The 24,221-nt window shown below is 44.6% G+C and overlaps 1 protein-coding gene across 1 annotated transcript in view; it reads left to right on the forward strand.

Annotated features, from left to right (window-relative positions):
* dmpk (DM1 protein kinase) overlaps positions 1 to 24,221 on the forward strand; it is a gene marked incomplete at both ends in the record, with an annotated part of 52,843 nt that overhangs the window by 7,200 nt on the left and 21,422 nt on the right. Inside the window, 5 exons of the mRNA XM_084170218.1 lie at positions 18,962 to 19,053; positions 19,142 to 19,225; positions 19,417 to 19,512; positions 19,875 to 20,023; positions 20,982 to 21,075. Coding sequence (XP_084026344.1) covers positions 18,962 to 19,053; positions 19,142 to 19,225; positions 19,417 to 19,512; positions 19,875 to 20,023; positions 20,982 to 21,075 — 515 coding nt within the window. The remainder of the gene's footprint in view (positions 1 to 18,961; positions 19,054 to 19,141; positions 19,226 to 19,416; positions 19,513 to 19,874; positions 20,024 to 20,981; positions 21,076 to 24,221) is intronic.

The raw sequence follows: 24,221 nt of genomic DNA on the forward strand, positions 1-24,221 counted from the left end.
TTCACTCCACGCGCTGCGTATTGGTCCGCTTCTTCAGACGATCGTGACAGAAAAACCCACCAACTAAGGACCAAGCAGCGCGTCCAGGAGCAAAGGGTCTGGACATGGGAGGAACTGTTGGACGGTAAAGGGTCCTGGACTTGGGAGGAGATCCTGGATGGTATGGATCGCCGACCATGGAACGAGACGGTGGAGAGGCGACGGCGAGAGGAGCAACGGCATCGGCAGGGCCATCGTCGGAAGGACGGGAGGCAACCCCAAAAAATTTTTTGGGGGGGGCACATGGCTTGGGCGGCTGGGCAGCAGGAGGCTGCCACAGGGAGAAAAGGAGAGAAGGCTAACGGAGTACGGGAGCCATTGGCGAGTAGAGGGAGGGAAGTGTGTGTGGCACGGCGTGAAAGACTGATGTGTGTTGCCAGTCCGGTCCGGCCCGTTCCTGATCCTCGGTTGAGGCCAGTGGTGTGTGTTCCCGGTACGGACCGGCCTGTTCCTACTCCAAGCACCAGGTCCACGGTGTGCTACGCCAGCCCGGCCCGGCCTGTTCCGGCCACTCGCACCAGGGATGCGGTGCGCGTCGCCAGCCCAGCCCGGCCTGTTCCTGCTCCACGCACCAGGGATAGGGTGCGCTTCGCCAGCCCGGCCCGGCCTGTTCCGGCCACTCGCACCAGGGATACGGTGCGCGTCGCCAGCTCAGCCCGGCCTGTTCCTACTCCACGCACCAGGGATACGGTGCGCTTCGCCAGCCCGGCCCGGCCTGTTCCGGCCACTCGCACCAGGGATACGGTGCGCGTCGCCAGCCCAGCCCGGCCTGTTCCTACTCCACGCACCAGGGATACGGTGCGCTTCGCCAGCCCGGCCCGGCCTGTTCCGGCCTCTCGCACCAGAGATACGGTGCGCGTCGCCAGCCCAGCCCGGCCTGTTCCTGCTCTCCGCACTAGGCCTTATGTGCGTCCCCAGGGTCCAGCATGCCCTGTTGCTGCTCTCCGCACTAGGCCTTATGTGCGTCCCCAGGGCCAAGCATGCCCTGTTGCTGCTTCCCGCACTAGCCCTGAGATGCGTGTCCTCAGCCCGGTACCTCCAGTTCCGGCACCACGCATCAGGCCTACGGTGCGTCCCCAGGGACAAGCATGCCCTGTTGCTTCTCCCCGCACTAGCCCTGAGATGCGTGTCCTCAGCCCGGTACCTCCAGTTCCGGCACCACGCATCAGGCCTACGGTGCGTCCCCAGGGCCAAGCATGCCCTGTTGCTTCTCCCCGCACTAGCCCTGAGATGCGTGTCCTCAGCCCGGTACCTCCAGTTCCGGCACCACGCACCAGGCCTACGGTGCGCCTCAGACGGCCAGAGTCTGCCGTCTGCCCAACGGGGCCTGAACTGTCCGTCTGCCCAACGCCGTCTGAACTGCCCGTCTGCCCAACGGCGCCTGAACTGTCCGTCTGCCCAACGCCGTCTGAGCTGCCCGTCTGCCCAACGGCGCCTGAACTGCCCGTCTGCCCAACGCCGTCTGAACTGTCCGTCTGCCCAACGCCGTCTGAACTGCCCGTCTGTACTGAGCCTGCAAAGCCGCCCATCTGCCATGAGCCTTCAGAGCCGTCCGCCAGACCGGAGCCGCTAGAGCTCTCCGCCAGACAGGATCAGCCAGAGCCTTCCGCCAGACAGGATCAGCCAGAGCCTTCCGCCAGACAGGAGCAGCCAGAGCCTTCCGTCAGACCGGATCAGCCAGAGCCTTCCGCCAGACAGGAGCAGCCAGAGCCTTCCGCCAGACGGGATCAGCCAGAGCCTTCCGCCAGCCATGAGCAGCCAGATCCGTCAGCCAGCTATGAGCAGCCAGATCCGTCAGCCAGCCATGAGCAGCCAGATCCGTCAGCCAGCCATGAGCCGTCCAGCCAGGATCCGCCAGAGCCGTCCAGCCAGGATCCGCCAGAGCCGTCCAGCCAGGATCCGCCAGAGCCAGCCAGCCAGGATCCGCCATTTAGTCAGGTGCTGCCCCTTAGTCCAGTGCTGCCCCTTGGTCCAGTGATGCCCCTTAGTCCGGTGCTGTCCCTCAGCCTGGTGCTGCCTCTTAGTCCGGTGCTGCCCCTTAATCCAGGTGGGTTTAAGTGGAGGGTGGTCATTGGGAGGAGGTTAAGAAAGCGGGTAGTAACTATAGTGGGGTGGTGGTCAAGCCCGGAGCCGGAACCGCCTCCGGGGAGCAACACCCACCCAGCCCTCCCCTATTGTGGGGTTGTGAGGCGCGGTCGCAGTCCGCGCCTTTAGGGGGGGGTACTGTGACGTTCTGGCTCCGGGACTCTTAGTAGTGAGCCAGGGTTGTCATTCTCATTTGGGTGTAGTTCTATGTGGGATCTAGTTGTTTCATTTCTATGTTTGGTTTTGATGTTGATTTAGTCATATGACTCCCAATCGGAGGTAACGAGTGTCAGCTGTCGGCTCGTTATCTCTGATTGGGAGCCATATTTATACTGTGTGGTTTCACCTTGGTTTTGTGGGTTTTTGTTCCATGTTTCTGTCAGTGTTACAGAGGACTTCACTATCGTCATTTGTTGTTTTTTCGTGGTTGCTTTATTTAATAAAGTCATCATGTTCACTCCACGCGCTGCGTATTGGTCCGCTTCTTCAGACGATCGTGACAGTTTTTAACTGCATTTTTCAGTCATTTTGATTGTTGATGTGGACATTTAATTTGAACCTTATTTATTATATACAGTATGTGTGTGTAATAACATTTTACATAATAATATTATTGGGTGTGTGTGTTTGTGCGCGCTGTACGTGGTGCATTGGAAGAATTGTAAATCCATTGTGAATGGAGCTTGCTTTGCAAACTATTCGGATGAAATGTGTCCATATATTGGTCTTTTAGTGCCATATATTTGGTTGTAACTGTGGATGCTACATTGGTCTATGGCGGAGCTGAGTTGAGCAGTGTGTCATTTTGTTGGATGATATGAAATATGCCGCCATTAGAGACTATCACTTGTGTACCTTTGCTACATTGGTATTTACATTGGTTGGAAATTGTTTGTCAATTTTGGAGCTATCTATTGTAATGTTAACTTGGGCTTCATCAAGGTTTATTTGTGAGTAAATCTGGCTTTGATAATAGCCAGTGCCTACCCAGCCATCGACCTCACCGCATGTCACTGATGTATATGTGTGTGGAGGGGGATAAAGCTGGTCAGGATGGGTGGAAATCGAGAATGATTATTTCTGACCTCATATCCTCTCCTGTGGCATTACAATCATCATCTCTCATAAACCAAGCATGTCCTGCTGACAGGGACACATTCTCTGACACTCCAGAGTGAAGTTTCCCATAGGTACAGATCTAAGATCAGCTTCCTCTCCCCCAATCTTAACCTTAACCGTTATTGCAGAAACTGACCTAAGATCAGCATCCAGGGGATACTTCACCCATAGCCATTCTCTGAGAGGTAGCTAGAGGCTATTGGGTTCCTACACTGTGATTGATGAGCTTGCCTGGCACAATGGAACCATTGGCACAATGGAACATTTGCAAACACGGCCCATCCGGCACTCCAGGCTGGCTAAATCAAATGCCCAAAGGATTTGAAAGATTTGAACCCAGGTCTGGTGGGTTCATAATGTTGGGCTATTAGTATGGGTAGAAACTCTATCATTGACCACATTTACATTTACATGCACACCAGTATCTTGTTATTATATCCCGTTTAAAATAACACTAATAAGCTCCCATCCCGGTTTTGAGAAACCCGAATAAGATGCCTGGGATATTCAGATCTTAGACGGGATACTGTGGCATAGTATCACCTTTGAAGTTCAGATGGGAACAGTAGTAGTTGGAATAGTAACTGCCCACTGGTCACAACTGCTTGAATCAACGCTGTTTCAATGTAATTTCAACGTAATTTCAACCACAAGATTGTGTCATCATTGAAATGAATTCTCAACATAGCAAAACCTTGTATAAAATATGTTGAATTTGTACCTTTGAAACAATGTCAGATCTTCAACGTTATATCCACTATCAGAATAAAATAAAAACAATAGGCTGGGCAGCACCTCCTAGAGTAGGGATCATCAACTAGATTCAGCGGTGGGACGATTTGTTCTTGAGCGGATGGTCGGGGAGTAAGAACATAATTAAGCAATAAGGCCCGAGGGGGTGTGGTATATGGCCAATATACCACGGCTAAGGGCTGTTCTTAGCCCTTAGCCGTGGTATATTGGCCATATACCACAAACCCCTGAGGTGCCTTATTGCTATTATAAAGTGGTTACTAACGTAATTACTAATTCAATATAACTTTTGCAATACAGTAAATAGCCTATTAAATTGTTGACAAGTTAACAAAGATATGTTCAATTCACGTCTCCAACTAAACCAAAAATAAAAGTTAAAGAATAGGATTAAGTCAGCGGCTCAGATGAAACTATCCAAGCATTACATACAGTGCATTCAGAAAGTATTCAGACCCCTTGACTTTTTCCACATTTTTGTTATATTTACATAAGTATTCAGACCCTTTGCTGTGAGACTCGAAATTGAGCTCAGGTGCATCCTGTTTAGATTGAACATCCTTGAGATGTTTCTACGACTTGGTGTCCACCTGTGGTAAATTCAATTGATTGGACATGATTTGGAAAGGCACACACCTGTCTATATATGGTCCCACAGTTGACAGTGCATGTCAGAGCAAGAACCAAGCCATGAGGTTGAAGGAATTGTCCGTAGGGCTCCGAGACAGGATTGTGTCAAGGCACAGATCTGGGGAAGGGTACCAAACAATTTCTGCAGCATTGAAGGTCCCCAAGAACACAGTGGCCTCCATCATTCTTAAATGGAAGAAGTTTGGAACCACCAATACTCTTCCTAGAGCTGGCCGCCCAGCCAAACTGAGCAATCGGGGGAGAAGGGCCTTGGTCAGGGCAGTGACCAAGAACTCGATGATCACTCTGACAGAGCTCCAGAGTTCCTCTGTGGAGATGGGAGAACCTTGCAGAAGAACAACCATCTCTGCAGCACTCCTCCAATCAGGCCTTTATGGTAGAGTGGCAAGACGGAAGCCACTTCTCAGTAAAAGGCACATGACAGCCTGCTTGGAGTTTGCCGACAGGCATCTAAAGGACTCTCAGACCATGAGAAACAAGATTCTCTGGTCTGATGAAACCAAGATTGAACTCTTTGGCCTGAATGCCAAGTGTCACGTCTGGAGGAAACCTGGCACCATCCCTACGGTGAAGCATGGTGGTGTCAGCATCATGCTGTGGGGATGGGTCGGCAGGTAACTTAGTGGTTAAGAGCGTTGTGCCAGTAACCGAAAGGTCGCTGGTTCTAATCCCCGAGCCGACTAGGTGAAAAATCTGTCGATGTGCCCTTGAGCAAGGCACTTAACCCTAAACGCTCCTGTAAGTTGCTCTGGATAAGAGCGTCTGCTAAATGACAAAAAAAAAAGAGCAAAGTACAGAGAGATCCTTGATGAAAACCTGCTCCAGAGAGCTCAGGACCTCAGACTGGGGCGAAGGTTCACCTTCCAACAGAACAACGACCCTAAGCACACAGCCAAGACAACACAGGAGTGGCTTCGGGACAAGTCAATGAATGTCCTTGATTGGCCCAGCCAGAGCCCGGACATGAACCTGATCGAACATCTCTGGAGAGACCTGAAAATAGCGACGCTCCCCATCCAACCTGACAGAGCTTGAGAAGAATGGGAGAAACTCCCCAAATACAGGTGTGCCAAGCTTGTAGCATCATACCCAATAAGACTCGAGGCTGTAATCACTGCCAAAGGTGCTTCAACAAAGTACTGAGTAAAGGGTCTGAATACTTATGTAAATGTTTTTTTGTATACATTTGTAAAAGGAAATTCACAACCCATTTAACAAACATTTTCTAAAACAAAACAGGCTATGTAGACAGACTCCTGGATCTCCTCTTCAACGAGGTCCCCCTTGATCCAGCGCCATATGTGGGGAAGCTGTGCGAGCTGTCCATCCCAGGACCCCTGTCTGCCCAGTGTGAGAGGCCTGGAGGAGGCCATAGCTGGATTTGTCTCCCGTTTCAATCTTGGGGTTGACTGAAGCCTGCTTGATTGAAATGAGACTGCAACCAACTACAAATAAAATAAAATAAAGTAAAATTGTATTTGTCACATACACGTGTTTAGCAGATGTTATAGCGGGTGTAGCGAAATGCTTGTGCTTCTAGCTCCGACAGTGCAGGAATATCTAACAATTTCACAACATATACCCAATATACACAAAACTAGTAAGGAATGGGATTTAAGAATATATACATATATGGACAAGCAATGACAGAGCGGCATGGACTAAGATACAGAAGAATATTATAGAATATAATGCAATATATACAAATGAGATGAGTAGTGCAAGATATGTAAACATTATTAAAGTGACTAGTGTTCCATTTCTTAAAGTGGCCAGTGATTTCAATAGGCAGCAGCAGCCTCTAATGTGCTAGTGATGGCTATTTAACAGTCTGATGGCCTTGAGATAGAAGCTGTTTTTCATTCTCTCGGTCCCAGCTTTGATGCACCTGTACTGACCTCGCCTTCTGGATGATAGCGGGGTGAACAGGCAGTGGCTCGGGTGGTTGATGTCCTTGATGATCTTTTTGGCCTTCCTGTGACATCAGGTGTTGTATGTGTCTTGGAGGGCGGGTAGCTTGCCCCCGGTAATGCGTTCGGCAGACCGCACCACCCTCTGGAGAGCCCTGCAGTTGTGGGCGGTGCAGTTGCCGTACCAGGTGGTGATACAGCCCGACAGGATGCTCTCAATTGTGCAACTGTAAAAGTTTGTGAGGGTTTTAGGTGCTAAGCCAAATTTCTTCAGCCTCCTGAGGTTGAAGAGGCTCTGTTGCGCCTTCTTCACCACACTGTCTGCGTGGGTGGACCATTTCAGTTTGTCGGTGATGTGTACGCCAAGGAACTTGAAGCTTTCCACCTTCTCCACTGTGGTCCCGTCGATGTGGATAGGGGGGTGCACCCTCTGCTGTTTCCTGAAGTCCACAATCATCTCCTTTGTTTTGTTGATGTTGAGTGAGAGGATATTTTCCTGGCACCACACTCCCAGAGCCCTCACCTCCTCCCTGTAGGTGGTCTCATCATTGTTGGTAGTCAAGCCTACTACTGTTGTGTCGTCTGCAAACTTGATGATTGAGTTGGAGGCGTGCTTGGCCATGCAGTCATGGGTGAACAGGGAGTATAGGAGGGGGCTGAGCACGCACCCTTGTGGGGCCCAAGTGTTGAGGATCAGCGAAGTGGAGATGTTGTTTCCTACCTTCACCACCTGGGGGCGGCCCGTCAGGAAGTCCAGGACCCAGTTGCACAGGGCGGGGTTCAGACCCAGGGCCTCGAGCTTAATGCTGAGCTATAGTCAATGAACAGCATTCTTACATAGGTATTCCTCTTGTCCAGATGGGATAGGGCAGTGTGCAGTGTGCAGTGTGATGGCGATTGCATGGATCTATTGGGGCGGTAAGCAAATTGAAGTGGGTCTAGTGTGACGGGTAAGGTAGAGGTGATATGATCCTTGAATAGTCCCTCAAAGCATGATGACAGAGGTGAGTGTCACAGGGCGATAGTCATTTAGTTCAGTTACAATCTCTGTAGTTGGTTGCATTTCCTAAAGCCTAAGTAATTCACTTTATATATATTTTCAAGCATTCGGACGGGAGATGAGTGTTACAAATTGTTCAAATCACTCTAGGGCGGCCTGGTGACTATATTAGGCTTATGGCTCTAATGATCTTTTATGTCAAATGATGTTTCACCATTATTTCTCACCTTTATTTCTCATGATTGTTCATGTTGATCAATATTTTGTTTGTAGCTCCGTTGGTAGAGCATGGCGCTTGCAACGCCAGGGTTGTGGGTTCGATTCCCACGGGGGGCCAGTATGAGAAAAACAAACATGTATGCACTCACTAACTGTAAGTCGCTCTGGATAAGAGCATCTGCTAAATGACTAACATGTAAAAAATGTAAAAATAAATGTCTGATCAGTACATACAATTCGGAACATATTGTATGCTGTTTCCATGTACATTCCCTTATGTCTAAGCTTCTAAGGTAACTCAGGCTTGACAAATTCTTGTGAAGAAGTGTATCAGTGAAGTGTATTAGTTACAAAATAATAGAAATGTAATTGTGTATTGCTGCTGTTTGTCTGTTATGGGTGATGTTTTGGTCATTCAAATGCTATTTTTACTTGAAAATACGATGACTGTGCATGACCTTTAGGTCATCAAAATTTAGAGCTATTGGAAATTTTACATGTTGTCCATTTACTGATGGTCCCTAACTTGCCCAATAGGGATATCCAAAGTGAAACAAATTTACCACGGGCATTACGATCGGGTTGCGTACAGCTACACTCCAAATTGAAGATTACGGGTGTGCTGCCAGCTGTGGGCATGTGGGCAGGATTTAAATAAACCAATCTTCATTTACATTGTGACATACTCAGGTACAAAACTCCGTTTTGGATGAGACTGACTTAATGACTAAAATTATCCTATTTACACTTTGTAGTCAATTTTGACAGTATAATAAATGTTTCTGACTCATATCGATGGCACATAGGCTGTTTTCTAAATGAGTAGTTGTTTTTTAGGGGCAGTTGCTCTTATAATATATGATATGAGCTATTATCCAGAATACTGTACGCATGTAAACGTGGTCACTGGTCCAAAGACAGTGAACAACCTGTGAATGACTTCTATGAAATCTTATCAGACACTCTGTGGAGTGTTTCCAAAATGGGGCTTTGAAAACCACTGGAGGATTGTGACCACTTCCTATTGATTATGGCTGGGTTTTAGAAATTGCCTTGTTCATCTGGAGGGTCGCAAGAAATGTGTTGAGGGCTGCATAATTTATTTTTTGGATAGGTCACAGCACGCAAAGTCTTGCAATGCACTGTTCTAGGGTGTTCCAAAGCATTGATATGGGCTAAAGAGATTATGGTTTGGTACAGCCTCAAGATGGCTGCCCATATTATTGGTATAGGTCCAGATGTAAATCCTGGACAGATTCCCCAAATCGACAGTCACATGTCAGTCACAGCAGCCGCTGTGCACTAGTACATCGCTCCATTTTAATAGTCTATAAAGTAAGTGTATGATTGCATCCCAAATGGCCCACTTTTCCCTTTTTTAACAATTATTTATTAGTTTTTCTTGCATATCCTAGACAATTACATTTATAGATATACATATGTACAGTTCAGTAGGGGGAAAACAAACAAAATGTCAAAACACAAAAACAAAAACAACACCATACAATTGAAAAAGGACAAAACAAAATAGATTAAAGACAAATAGTTATCAGTTTTTCCAAATTAAAACGATCTATTCAAATGTCATTATCAACGGCTACCAACCCATAGCCACATAGGAAAACTGAGAAAAAAACAGAGCAGGGCAAAGCTGTCTCACATTGTTGTTAAATTAGATCTTGCAAGTGAGAGATAGCATGTGACCAATTGATCAGAGTTTCCGGCTTAGCCCTACGCAGTCTGGCAGTGGATCTTTCCAGCTGCACATTGTCCAAGTACATAGGCAACCAACATCTGCAAAGGGCAATACACGGTTCAAACCAACTCCTTAGAATAGTTTTTTTGCCTGCTGTTGATGCAGCCATAACAATCCGCCTCTCTTGATTAGATAACGAAATGCTAGGGCTACAACCCAACAGGAGGAGGGATGAGCAAGCAGGTAGGTTCCTGCCAAGAATACCATTTAAAACACTAACAACATGAACCCAAAGAGACTTTACCGGTACACAACTCCAAAACATGTGCATGCAGTATAATTGCCCACCTCAGATTGGGTGCATTTATTACAAAAATCCCTATCCACAAACTTCGTTTTGAACCTTTGCTCTGGGGTTAAATAAAACCTTTGAGCAAATTTGAAATGAATGAGTTGATGGGCAAGGCTCTTAGAAGAGGCAAGAATATTGCTCCATATCGTGGTTCAAACCCTGCACTTTGTAGGTCCTTCTCCCAGATCGATAACAGGTAGATGTTTTATATTATGAGTCATTAGCCTATCACATAGTGAAGACACCATTCCGGCTTTCCCTGGACATTAAAGTTTGGTTTAGTATCCCATGGTACACCGTAAGTTTTCAACGCTGTACGCAGTCTGAGATTTAAAAACCCCCCAGGAAGAACCAGGGAGAGAATGACTCTTTCAGATCTTGAAAGGAACGAAGCCCTTGCAGGTTGAAGATATCCTTCAAAACATGAATTCCTTGTTTAGACCAAGGATGGAATGTAAAGGGCACAGAGGCAGATCAAATAAAATTGTTATTCCAAATAGGAGATAACTCATGAAAATTGCAAGTTGGGCCCAGATAATTATTGATTTGGTACCAAACAATAGATCCCATAAAGATGAGGCAGTTTTTTGCTTTATCCCAGAAGAAGGAAGGCCCTGAATTCTAATTTGGTGAGACTTGGCCTCCTCTATTTTCTGCCAAGGCACATCAGATGAAGAGTCAAGCCAAATACTTAGTGACCTCAGGTGAAATGCCCAATAATAGAGTTTAAAGTTGGGTAAAGAGAGCCCTCCAAACTTTGTTGGACTTTGTAAGGTGGAGAGACTAAATCTAGGACGTTTCCCATTCCAAATAATATTTCTCACCAAGATATCTATGTCCCTAAAAAACTAGGCTGGGGGTGGAAGAGGAAGCATTGAAAACAGGAAATGAATACGGGGGAGGACATTCATTTTAATAACCGGAACTCTCCCATAAAGAGTAACATGAAGTGGAGACCATCTACTTAAGTATTTTTTTATTTGTTTTATGTTGCTACGAAATTCTCATTAATCATGAGTTGCAAATTAGATCAAATTTGAATGCTCAGGTATGTAAATCCCTTATTTTCTAAAGTGATAGGTAAAGAGGGTAAAGTAACTTGTTTAGCTGTGGGGTTTAGAGGTATTAAGATAGACTTGGACCAGTTAATATTGTAGCCAGAGAAAGAGCCGAATTCTTTAAAGAGGTCAAGCACGTGTGGTATAGAATTAGAGATATCGTACAAATACAGTAAGATGTCATCAGCATACAGGGAGATATGGTGGACTGTTTCTTTGATTTTAATAGGTAAAATATTTATATTTTAATGGCCTGGGCTAGCGGTTCTAATGACAGGTCAAATAGGCCGGGACTCAGAGAACAACCCTGTCTTGTAGATCTTTGTAGGACAAACTCTGTGGCAGAGGGATGGTCAGTCTGAACACGGGCAGTGGGACCTGTATATAGGGTGTGGACCATACTAATACATTATGATAAGTTACAAAGAAGCATGCACCCAATAAGCATGCACCCATTAAGAAAATGACTGTAAAAACTGTGAAATCCCTGTGGATTGATGAGGAATTGCAAAATTGTATGGTTGAGAGGGATGAGGCAAAAGGAATGGCAAATAAGTCTGGCTGCACAACCGAATGGCAAACATACTGTAAATTGAGAAATCATGTGACTAAACTGAATAAAATAATAAGAAACTGCACTATGAAACAAAGATAATTTACATAGGAATGATAGTAAAAAGCTTTGGAGCACCTTCAATTACATTTTGGGAAAAAGGGCAAAATTAGATTTTAAAAACAGATAAAAGTACACCTTATGTAACAGCGGGGCCTGTGAAGCAACACAAACATAGGCACAGCCACATGCGTACATACACATGATAACATACGCACTATACACACACGTACACATGGATTTTGTGTTGTAGATATGTGGTAGTGGAGTAGGGGCCTGAGGGCACACACTTAGTGTGTTGTGAAATAACTGCCTTAATTTTGCCAGACCCCAGGAAGAGTAGCTGCTGCTTGGCAACAGCTAATGGGGATCCATAATAAAAACAAAATACAATTCAATGACCCGAAGGCGAAACATTCCAAAACAGCCCATAAATACTCCCATTCCACACGGTCAAACGCCTTCTCTGCATTTAATGAGTAGACAGCGCAAGCCTGTTGTTGAGAGGCGTTGGAGTCTATAATATGAAATATGCGGTGTATGTTGTTTCAGGCTAACTGACCCTTTATGAATCCTGATTGTTCAGGATTAACCAAGGTCTTTTTGACAAGACCTTCGCAAGAGTTTAAAATTGCAGTTCAAAATTGATAAGGGCCTGTAGCTTGAATATTCAAGAGAATCCTTGCCACCTTTCAAAAGCAAGGATATACAGTGGGGGGAAAAAATTATTTAGTCAGCCACCAATTGTGCAAGTTCTTCCACTTAAAAAGATGAGAGAGGCCTGTAATTTTCATCATAGGTACACGTCAACAATGACAGACAAAATGAGGAAAAAAATTCCAGAAAATCACATTGTAGGATTTTTAATGAATTTATTTGCAAATTATGGTGGAAAATAAGTATTTGGTCAATAACAAAAGTTTCTCAATACTTTGTTATATACCCTTTGTTGGCAATGACACAGGTCAAACGTTTTCTGTAAGTCTTCACAAGGTTTTCACACACTGTTGCCGGTATTTTGGCCCATTCCTCCATGCAGATCTCCTCTAGAGCAGTGATGTTTTGGGGCTGTCGCTGGGCAACACGGACTTTCAACTCCCTCCAAAGATTTTCTATGGGGTTGAGATCTGGAGACTGGCTAGGCCACTCCAGGACCTTGAAATGCTTCTTACGAAGCCACTCCTTCATTGCCCGGGCGGTGTGTTTGGGATCATTGTCATGCTGAAAGACCCAGCCACGTTTCATCTTCAATGCCCTTGCTGATGGAAGGAGGTTTTCACTCAAAATCTCACAATACATGGCCCCATTCATTCTTTCCTTTACACGGATCAGTCGTCCTGGTCCCTTTGCAGAAAAACAGCCCCAAAGCATGATGTTTCCACCCCCATGCTTCACAGTAGGTATGGTGTTCTTTGGATGCAACTCAGCATTCTTTGTCCTCCAAACACGACAAGTTTTTACCAAAAAGTTATATTTTGGTTTCATCTGACCATGTGACATTCACCCAATCCTCTTCTGGATCATCCAAATGCACTCTAGCAAACTTCAGATGGGCCTGGACATGTACTGGCTTAAGCAGGGGGACACGTCTGGCACTGCAGGATTTGAGTCCCTGGCGGCGTAGTGTGTTACTGATGGTAGGCTTTGTTACTTTGGTCCCAGCTCTCTGCAGGTCATTCACTAGGTCCCCCCGAGTGGTTCTGGGATTTTTGCTCACCGTTCTTGTGATCATTTTGACCTCACGGGGTGAGATCTTGCGTGGAGCCCCAGATCGAGGGAGATTATCAGTGGTCTTGTATGTCTTCCATTTCCTAATAATTGCTCCCACAGTTGATTTCTTCAAACCAAGCTGCTTACCTATTGCAGATTCAGTCTTCCCAGCCTGGTGCTATGATTCATTTGGGAGGGAAGGGTACAAAGTTCACTGTTATTGTTCATAACGACAGAAACAGATGACAAATGTTCAGTTTGCTTCAATTTTATTGCCAAGTGCCTACTCGGTCTATCCGCATTCTCATAGACATTCTGTCTCGCTTTCAAATGAATAAATTCAGCCCTAGAACTAGTCACCATCGTATGCTCAATTTTAAATGCGGTGAGTTCTCTCTGCCCATCTTCAGTATAGTTAGACTTTTGCATCAACTCTAGATGGGCTATTTCTCGCTCTAATTAAGAAATCTGAAGGTTGCGTTTTTTATTCTGATGTGAAAAGGAAGCACATATTCCTCTAATGCAACACTTTGTTACTTCACATAATGTATGTGGGTCTACCCCTGGTTGTGCATTAACCTGTAAGAAATCCTTAATCCTTAATGCCTGCAAAAATTCCTTAACCTGCAAAAGAAAAACATTAAAACGCCATCATCTCAAAATAAATAATAATCAGTAATGGAGAATGGTCAGAGAACAGCATAGGTAAAATATCTGCATGGGATATACATTTCAGAAAAACAGGGGAGGTAAAAAAAATATATATTTGTGAAAAAGATTTATGACGAAGAGAAAATAATGTGTCGTCTCTAATACTAAGATTTCTTAGGCGCCAGGTATCCACAATGTTCGAGTCATCTACAAAGCTCTTAATATAATTTGAAGATGCCCTGCATGCTAAGATATTAGCACTGGTAGTATCAATAGTAGGATCTAGAGTCAAATAAAAATCTCCCCCAAGAATGGTCACGGAATCTGGGAAGTCTAACAATTTAAGCTTCAGGTTGTCATGGATCCCCCCGGTACTGCTGCTCGTTCCGTTCACCAGCTCCGGAGGTCTTCGTCATCGGTCTTCTAGGCGTCACTGACCTGGATCATTATCACCAACCCCGGACTGTCTTGTCTCATTACGCAAACCTGGATCCCATTTCCACTTATTAGCATGTGTATATATGTGCCCTCTGTTCCCCATTGTCCTTGTCGATTATTGTCCCATGTCCATTGGTCTCGTGAGTACTGTGTATTGTGCTCTTGTTATTACGGGTCTCATCCTGTGTATTGTTTAGAGGTTTACACCTCGCTCTTATGTTTGTGTTACATCCCTGTGTTATATATACAGTATATGTGTTTGTTTTGGGCTTCGTCCCTGTCTTTTTTCATGACGTACCTTGTGTTGGGTGGAGTTATAAAAAACCCTAATACGTATTCCTGCGCCTGTCTTCTAATCATTATACAATGTATTTGGTGCATAAATGGAAACATAATTTAGTTATTAATTGATACAGAGGCATAACAATAGTGTCCTTCAGTGTCTCCCCCAGAGACCCCCACCTTCATATTAAGTTTCCTCTTAATTACAATCATAACACCCTAAGTTTTGCATGGGGCAAAAGAGTAGGCTATTGTCTTATCAAATTTGTTCTAACATCTATTGATATCAGTGGCTTTCAAATGGGTCTCCTGTAGGAAGGCTAAATCTATATTCTTACGTCATAAATACTCTAAACACCTAATTCTCTTGATAGGGCAGTTCAAGCCTCGAACATTTAAAGTTAAGAGGTTAAGACTACCCATGAGTTGGCCTGAGATGTAAATATATCGAAGAGCCTGATATTTGAAAACACTTTGCACAGAGTTGAGATAGGAATATTGTTCAGACAAACACATAAAATAAAAACATAACAGAAAACCCCAAATTGATCGTGCAGTTTACAATTGTGAATGCACACATATTCTATAGTGTTTAAAGTAAAATAAACATAACCAACAGAAGAAACAAAATAGAAAAGGCCAGTATGCCGAGGGACAAAAAGGTTTACCCCCGAGAGGCGCCGTCCGGTAGACCTGAGTTGGGAGTCCCTTGGATGCTATCACAATATGGGGACGCCAACCAAACCTTATATTTAAATAAATAAAAAGCTTCTAGTGTTCTTCTATATCAGATAAACATAAATCCACTGCAGAGAGAAAATGCTACATTCAAAGTATAAACGTGCACTAATGCATTACTTTTGACCAGAGCCCTATAGGCCCCAGTGCATTCGGAAAGTATTCAGACCCCTTGACTTTTTTCACATTTTGTTACGTTACACCCTTATTCTAAAATTGATTAAATTGGTTTTTTCCCTCATCAATCTACACACACTACCCCATAATGACAAAGCAAAAACTGGTTTTTAGACATTTTTGCAAATGTATTACAAATATAAAACTGAAATATGACATTTACATAAGTATTCAGACCCTTTACTCAGTACTTTGTTGAAGCACCTTTGGCAGCGAATACAGCCTCGAGTTTTCTTGGGTATGACGCTACAAGCTTGGCACACCTGTATTTGGGGAGTTTCTCCCATTCTTCTCTGCAGATCCTCTCAAGCTCTGAGGTTGGATGGGGAGCGTCGCTGCACAGCTATTTCCAGGTCTCTCCAGAGATGTTCGATCGGGTTCAAGTCCGGGCTCTGGCTGGGCCACTCAAGGACATTCAGAGACTTGTCCTGAAGCCACTCCTGCTTTGCCTTGGCTGTGTGCTTAGGGTCATTGTTCTTTTGGAAGGTGAACCTTCGCCCCAGTCTGAGGTCCTGAGCGCTCTGGAGTAGGTTTTCATCAAGGATCTCTCTGTACTTTGCGCTGTACATCTTTGCCTCGATCCTGATTAGTCTCCCAGCTCTAGGAAGAGTCTGGGTGATTCCAAACTTCTTCCATTTAAGAATGATGGAGGCCACTGTGTTCTTGGGGACCTTCAATGCTTGTGGATCTGTGCCTCGACACAATCCTGTCTCGGAGCCCGACGGACAATTCCTTCGACCTCATGGCTTGGTTTTTGCTCTGACATGCGTTGTCAACTGTGGGACCTCATATAGACAAGTCTGTTCCCTTCCAAATCAATTGAATTTACCACAGGTGGACTCCAATCAAGTTGTAGAAATATCTCAAGGATGATCAATGGATACAATTTTGAGTCATTGCAAACAGTCTGAATAATTAATTTGTAATAAATTTTCTAAAAACCTGTTTTCACTTTGTCATTCAAATCAAATCAAATCAAATTGTATTTGTCACATGCACCGAATTCAACAGGTGTAGACCTTACCGTGAAACGCTTACTTACAAGCCCTTAACCAACAATGCAGTTCAACAAATAGAGTTAAGAAAATACTCGAAAAAAATAATAATAAAATAAAATAACAATAATGAGGCTATATACAGGGGGTACCGGTACCGAGTCAATGTGTCAAGGTAATTTGTACACCGCCTAGTATAGAGGTCCTGGATGGCAGGAAGCTTGGCCCCAGTGATGTACTGGGCTGTACGCACTACCCTCTGTACCGCCTTACGGTTGGATGCCGAGCAGTTGCCATACCAGGCGGTGATGCAACCGGTCAGGATCCTCTCGATGGTGCAGCTGTAGAATTTTTTGAGAATCTGGGGACCCATGCCAAATCTTTCCAGTCTCCTGAGGGGGAAAAGGTGTTGTCATGCCCTCTTCACTACTGTCTTGGTGTGATGGACCATGATAGTTTGTTGGTGATGTGGACACCAAGGAACTTGCAACTCTTGACCCGCTCCACTACAGCCCCGTCGATGTTAATGGGGGCCTGTTCGGCCCTCCTTTTCCTGTAGTCCACGATCAGCTCCTTTGTCTTGCTCACATTGAGGTAGAGGTTTTTGTCCTGGCATCACATTGCCAGGTCTCTGACCTCCTCCCTATAGGCTGCCTCATCGTTGTCGGTGATCATGCCTACCACTGTTGTGTCGTCAGCAAACTTAATGATGGTGTTTGAGTCGTGCTTGGCCACGCAGTGGTGGTGGAACAGGGAGTACAGGAGGGGACTAAGCACGCACCCCTGAGGAGCCCCAGTGTTGAGGATCAGCGTGGCAGATGTGTTGTAGCCTACCTTTACCACCTGGGATGGCCCGTCAGGAAGTCTAAGATCCAGTTGTAGAGGGAGGTGTTAAGTCCCAGGGTCCTTAGCTTAGTGAGGAGCTTTGTGGGCACTATGGTGTTGAATGCTGAGCTGTAGTCAATGAACAGCATTCTCACATAGGTGTTCCTTTTGTCCAGGTGAGAAAGGGCAGTGTGGAATGCGATTGAGATTGTGTCATCTGTGGATCTGTTGGGGCGGTATGCAAATTGGAGTGGGTCTAGGGTTTCCGGGATGATGGTGTTGAAGTGAGTGATGACCAGCCTTTCAAAGCACTTCCTGGCTACCGACGTGAGTGCTACGGGGAGGTAGTCATTTAGGCAGGTTACCTTCACTTTCTTGGTCACAGGTACTATGGTGGTCTGCTTGAAACATGTAGGTATTACAGACTCGGCCATGGAGAGGTTGAAAATGTCAGTGAAGACACTTGCCAGCTGGTCCGCGCATGCTCTGAGGACACGTCCTGGTAATCCGTCTGGCTCCACGGCCTTGTGAATGTTGACCTGTTTAAAGGTCTTGCTCACATCGGCTACGGAGAGCGTGATCGCACAGTCGTTTGAACAGCTGGTGCTCTCATGCATGCTTCAGTGTTGCTTGCCTTGAAGCGAGCATAAAAGGCATTTAGCTCCATGGTAGGCTCGCTTCACTGGGCAGCTCGCGGCTGGGTTTCCCTTTGTAGTCCACAATAGTTTCTAAGCCCTGCCACATCCGACGAGCGTCAGAGCCGGTGTAGTACGATTCAATCTTAGTCCTTTATGGGGTATTGTGTGTAGATTGCTGTAATCAATTTTAGAATAAGGCTGTAACGTAACAAAATGTGGAAAAACTCAAGGGGTCTGAATACTTTCCGAAGGCACTGTATAGGGAATAGGGTGCCATTTGGGACCCAGTCAAGGAAGCCAGAAGCCACAGTCAAGGAAGCCACAGGACTCTGCAGGATTCTGTTGTTTCCACAACAAGCCTGAAAGGCTGAGTAGGTCTGGAAGCTTCTCTCTCTCTCTCTCTCTCTCTCTCTCTCTCTCTCTCTCTCTCTCTCTCTCTCTCTCTCTCTCTCTCTCTCTCCCCCACTAAAACAATGTTGCCTTGGTCTTGCACGCATTCCTCCCCACACAAGAAGGCGTGGGAGAAAAAAAAGAAAAACTAATGGGCTGAAAAACTTTTATTTAAAAGGTATTAATCGTGGTGGCTATTCTTAGACTATTTCAGACCACCAGTGTCTTAAAGGGGAAGTGGGTGCTTGTTACCGTCATAAGTGCAGCAGGAATTGAACCCACAATTCTGTCATTGCATGCTCCATGCTCTACCAACTGAGTCACAGACATACACATGCATGTGCTGGCTTTCTCTATGTTGTATTTCATGGGAGGCTGGTTGACCCATGACACTTAGAAGTGTTTGTATGAAAGGTAAAAGGAAACGGACGGCTCTTGCCAGCATGCCCGAATGCCTTCTTGTTAACAGTGTGTGTCAGGCTTGCTTTTGGAGGACGTGAATGTATAAAACATTTTCACCATACAAAACATCATCAATAAAAAATGCCGGCCCTGGTTAGCATGAACTTTTATTCAAACACCCTCTCTCGTCCAATAACAACTTTCTATCATCCAATCACAGCGGAGCCCCTGGTGAGGCAGGTGAAGAAGACGCGCATCAAGAGGGATGACTTCCACATCTTGAAGGTGATTGGTCGAGGGACCTTCAGTGAGGTGAGAGGACACCGCCGAAGGTCAAGGTGCACATTGGACAATTGAATCTTGTCTCCGTGGTGACATGTTTGTGTTGCTGTATTTATAGGTGGCTGTGGCGAGGATGCGTAGCACACAGCAAGTGTACGCCCTGAAGGTTATGAATAAGTGGGACATGCTGAAGCGAGGAGAGGTAAATATAAACACACATACACACAGGAACTTTTTAGTATACTGCATTCTCCCTATTCACATAACGGATACATTTTGTGTTAGCACCGACTTCCTTCCTTTGTGGCTTCTCGCTTCTAGTGTAAAACATAATGTGACGTCATCCCTTCTACCTGTGTTGCGTTTCTGTGTGTCTGTATGTGTGTCCTGTAGACAGCTTGTTACCAGGAGGAGAGAGAGGTTCTGCTGAAGGGTGATCGACGCTGGATCACTGAGCTGCACTATGCCTTCCAGGATGACAATTACCTGGTGGGTATCAGTAACAAACTCTCAGTACCAGGGTCACTTCGACCTTCAAGTCTGACACTGCAGTCTACCTTGTGTGTTTCAGTGGCAGATTCTTGTCTGTTCTGTTCATCAGTGTCACTTTAGGGATAACCCCTGTCTAGTTTGACTGAAGCGTAAATGTGTAAATGTAGCTTCCCTCAGTTTCTTTCCCTTAAAATACACCAAGGAAAAATGAATGAATTTCTCTTTCACTCTCTTTACTTTCCACCTTCACTGGCATTATCGCTCCCCTTTCACAATCTCTCTCTCTCTCTCTCTCTCTCTCTCTCTCTCTCTCTCTCTCTCTCTCTCTCTCTCTCTCTCTCTCTCTCTCTCTCTCTCAGTACCTTGTGATGGACTACTATGTGGGTGGTGACCTGTTGACCCTGCTCAGTAAGTTTGGCGACCGTATCCCTGAGGACATGGCGCAGTTCTACCTGGCTGAGATGGTCATGGCCATCGACTCCATCCACAGGATGGGCTATGTGCACAGGTTAGTTAGTCAGAGACACCCGGAAAGACGACAACATCCAGCAAACCATTTGTGGTGTTCCTAGAATGCCCCCCTACAGTTCTGAAAACAATGCCCCCCTAAAGTTCTGAAAACAATGCCCCCCTAAAGTTCTTCTGTTTCTAGAAGGAATGTTCTCAGAACACTCAGACTATTTACATAAGAAGGAATTCCCCTTGACCACGCCCACAAATTGGGGAAAACAATCATTATTTCGCAATGCTCCCACGTAGGGAAACAGAGCCTGCGAGAAGAGCCCTGTGGCTTCAGGGTATTCAGTGTGTAAGAGTCGGAAATTGTGGGGACCCGGTGTTCAAGTAGGCTAGACGTAGCTATGTGTGTGGAAAACATTTCATGACAGGTAAGACAATTAACTTGTTTAATATAGACTGTTTGTAACTCCACTCACTACTTGAAGCATTATAGTCAGTTTTTTTTGTGTTGTTGGTCTTGGCTAGCTTAATGATGTTCTGGTTGGTAGCTAGCTGTACTTTTCTTAAATGTAGGTTTGTAATTGACTTAAAAAAGCAGACAACAAGAAAATTGTGTTTGAAAAAGGTTACGTTTTTCTTTGTGAGCCAATGGGGTAACCAAGGTAACCACAGGTTGTTTTCCCCACAGGTGGGCGGGGCCGTACGTCTATTTAATACCGACTGGGACTATTGTTCCTTACTTTGGAACACCTACAAGGGAAGTTCCGAGAACATTGTTGACTCTAGAATGGATGAATATATAAGCATACAATAACTTGCATTTGTTTTTTAGTGTGGACCGTCTACTGCATCTGATGGTTTAATTTTGTTCCATGCACCGCAAATGAGTGCAGGGTTCCAAGAACCATGGCAACATTAGCTATGAAATCCCATATAGATGGCCTGGGAACGGGAAGACCGTTGAAAGCACATAGACAGATTGGCATCCTTCACTCTCCCTTCTGCAGGGACATCAAACCTGACAACATCCTGCTGACGGCAGATGGCCACGTCAGGCTGGGGGACTTTGGTTCCTGTCAGAGGGTCCAGGAGGATGGCATGGTGAGAGGCCCCAAAGGGCCACAAAACACTCACAATTCACTCCACTGTTAACAATATTGCCGTGCAAAAGTTACGGACTGGGTATAGAACCTGGGTCTACTGTCACAACCCACTGGGCACACCACGTCATTTCAACATGGATAATTGGGCATTTCGTTGAGACGTTGATCAATGAGATTACAACCTATATTCACCCACTCAAAAAGACAACTAAAAGCTTGTTGAATTTCCAATGTTTTATCACTATGCTTTCAACCATCTAAAAGCACAACCAAATTCCAATGGAAAAACAATGTCTAATTTTTGGTTTAGTTGTCACCCAAATGTCTATCACTGCGCTTTCAACCATTTCAAAGCACAGCAATGTTCAAATGGGAATACAATGTCAAATTGTTTATTTATTCAACAGATTGTGTTGTCACTGTGCTTCATCTACTAGCAGAACCAAAATGACCTGGATTGCAGTTGAGATTACGTTAAAAGTACACGATCAATGCCAGCCATCAATGCCGTTTGAGATTCCATGCATTACAAAAGTAATATTGAATTGTGTTTGGTTGACAATGCAACCAAATATTAACATTTAAAGGAAATGTATCTAGTGCTTGGATAATTCCATCTGAGCCAACGGCTTAATCCCATTCTTTAATTTACATTTTTGGTTGAGTTGGAGATGTGACATTTTGTCGAGCAAAACTTTTTGTGGAAGGTACTACACTGCGTACAGACCCCAGGCACTCAACGTTGTCAACATAAAGTACATCGAGTTTCCTTGTAGGCCTATTTGTTGGGCAAACTGTGAAGCCAGTTGTTGCCCATTGCCTGTTTATATTTATGAGAATGTGAAACAATGTTGTGTCTGTTTGCTGCTTTTCATTAAATCATGTCGCTGTTCTTTAGTCTATTCTTCATATGGGCAGAATATTAAGCCTATATTTTGTAGCACAGGATAACGAATTTATGAAAATAAACAATTCACGTGAAAATATTTGGATCTGGTAAAAGGCCGACATTTGGTCATTTCAACTGAAAAAAGACTCTTTGTCACATGACAATAGAATTGGAAACATTGTGATTTTAGAGACACAAAGTAACGATAGCCTCTATGATTAAGAGGCTATCTGTTACTGGGCTCTCACCATCATCATTTTCATTATTTACATCATTCAAATTTACCAAATCATTTTGTTTACTAGGCTACTCATTTGTTGTCATTAAATGTCCTGAATAATAGAAAGTAAAAAACTATTGGGTGTTCGCGCAATAGCCTAGGCTATCCTACACAATTACGCACAGTACCTCGGTGTCCAATCCGATGCACAGAAACATATGAAACCAATAACTCATTGCCTTCATGCTTTCTCTGTTAAATCTTCTAGACCCTGCTGTAAATTAAGCAGAAAATAGCAGATAATCAACATAAATGTATGGGTATTGGATTGGATCCAACATGGATCACAACTTCACTGGCGCCACAAATGAGACATCAACATATTCTGGACAGCGTTTTCCCACACTGGCTGTTTTTGTATCCCTTGCTATAGCACAACAGTTGTTTGTCACTTTACTGGATCAGCTGATGATGGTCGACAATATCACTAGGCCTAACTAAACAGCTGGATACCAAACATGCATCCAACAAGTAGGTCTATTAGCCTACACATAGCCTATTGAAGAACCATGCAAGTTAGGTGACTCTTTCGGTAAGAAGCATTCGATTTTGCAATTGCACACATCATTTTGAATTTGTGTGCCCATAAAAACTGTTTTAATGGCGTAGCTTAAAACATCAAGAAGAACATTTGATAAAGCTGTGCTGCCGTTAATAGTGCACCATCTCATAGACGCAGCAAGACTTTCGTCCCACGTTTTTTAATTAATTAATTAATGTATTAGTAGGCTTATGGATTACATTTTCAAGTTATTCGCCCAACCCTGTTTTATTTATTCTGTATAAAAGGAATGCAACAAATGCAGCATGTTTTTATTTATTTATTTTAAACAATATTCTGCCCATATGAATGAATGTATGTACAATATTCTGCCCATATGAACAAATGTATTTTAGGGCATAAGTGAACCTATATATGAGAGCCTTCAGACAGGTTTAAATGAGTTTACCCACTAATGTATTAGTAGGCTTATGGATTACATTTTCAAGTTATTCGCCCAACCCTGTTTTATTTATTCTGTCTAAAAGGAAGGCAACGAATGCAGCACTTTTTTTTTTATTTAGACCCTGTTCTATACAATATTCTGCCATATGAACCAATTTACCACCAGCCAGCCGTCGTTGCCCAGCCAATCGCGTACACGTATTATACCCCAGCAAATCGCGCACACAGACGAAAGAGTCACCGACAAAGGAGTTCGCTTCTGCTGCAGCCTTCTCTGTAAAATATAACGCGGTGCTTCGGAATCCAACATATCATTTATTTACTTGTCGACAAGTTAAAGGGGATCATCACCCGCTGATTTGGCCTTGTTTTTTGGCTTGCTCCTCATGAAATGCAGGCGTCCATGACAGAAGCCAAATGTGAGTTGACTTGGGGGTGTGGTTTGATGTGGGTGTTTCTTGGGTGTGTCCTTGCCACACACCCATCTGTCAGAACCTTGCCCGCAGCTGTTTCCCACTCAATCACAACAAACTAACCTACAGGCGGAGGATGTTGAGCCGGAGGAGCCTTTGAATAGGTCAGTAGCCTACAGAGTAATATGAGAAGAATGCAATTGCTGAATTTATGTAGATATTCTAAACTAAGTGTTTTGATGACTTTCAAATGGAGTAACAGGTCAATGTAGAATAAACAACCCTTTACATAATACCATAGAAGCAGTGTTCTGCTAGTTTAACGATGTCCACCTTTCACCTTTCATTGTCATTCCCAGCCAATACAGATACTGTGCCTATCGGCATTTTGTCTGGTGGTAATGGGGCTACCTTGGCAAACATGTCAGAGTGGTCATACCTTCCTGTTTGGTGTCCCGTATACAACAGGAGTTCCCTGATCCTGGTGCAGAATACACAGGGTTTCTCCCTCTCCATATTGACTGATACCATTCAATTCAATAAAAAAGACAATACAATTAATAGTTATGTCTAGTAACATTTTAATGCTTTGTGCCAGGTCTCTCTCCATTTAGAG

The sequence above is a fragment of the Coregonus lavaretus genome (genome assembly GCF_964263955.1).
Source record: "Coregonus lavaretus genome assembly, chromosome: 10".
NCBI lineage: Eukaryota > Metazoa > Chordata > Actinopteri > Salmoniformes > Salmonidae > Coregonus > Coregonus lavaretus.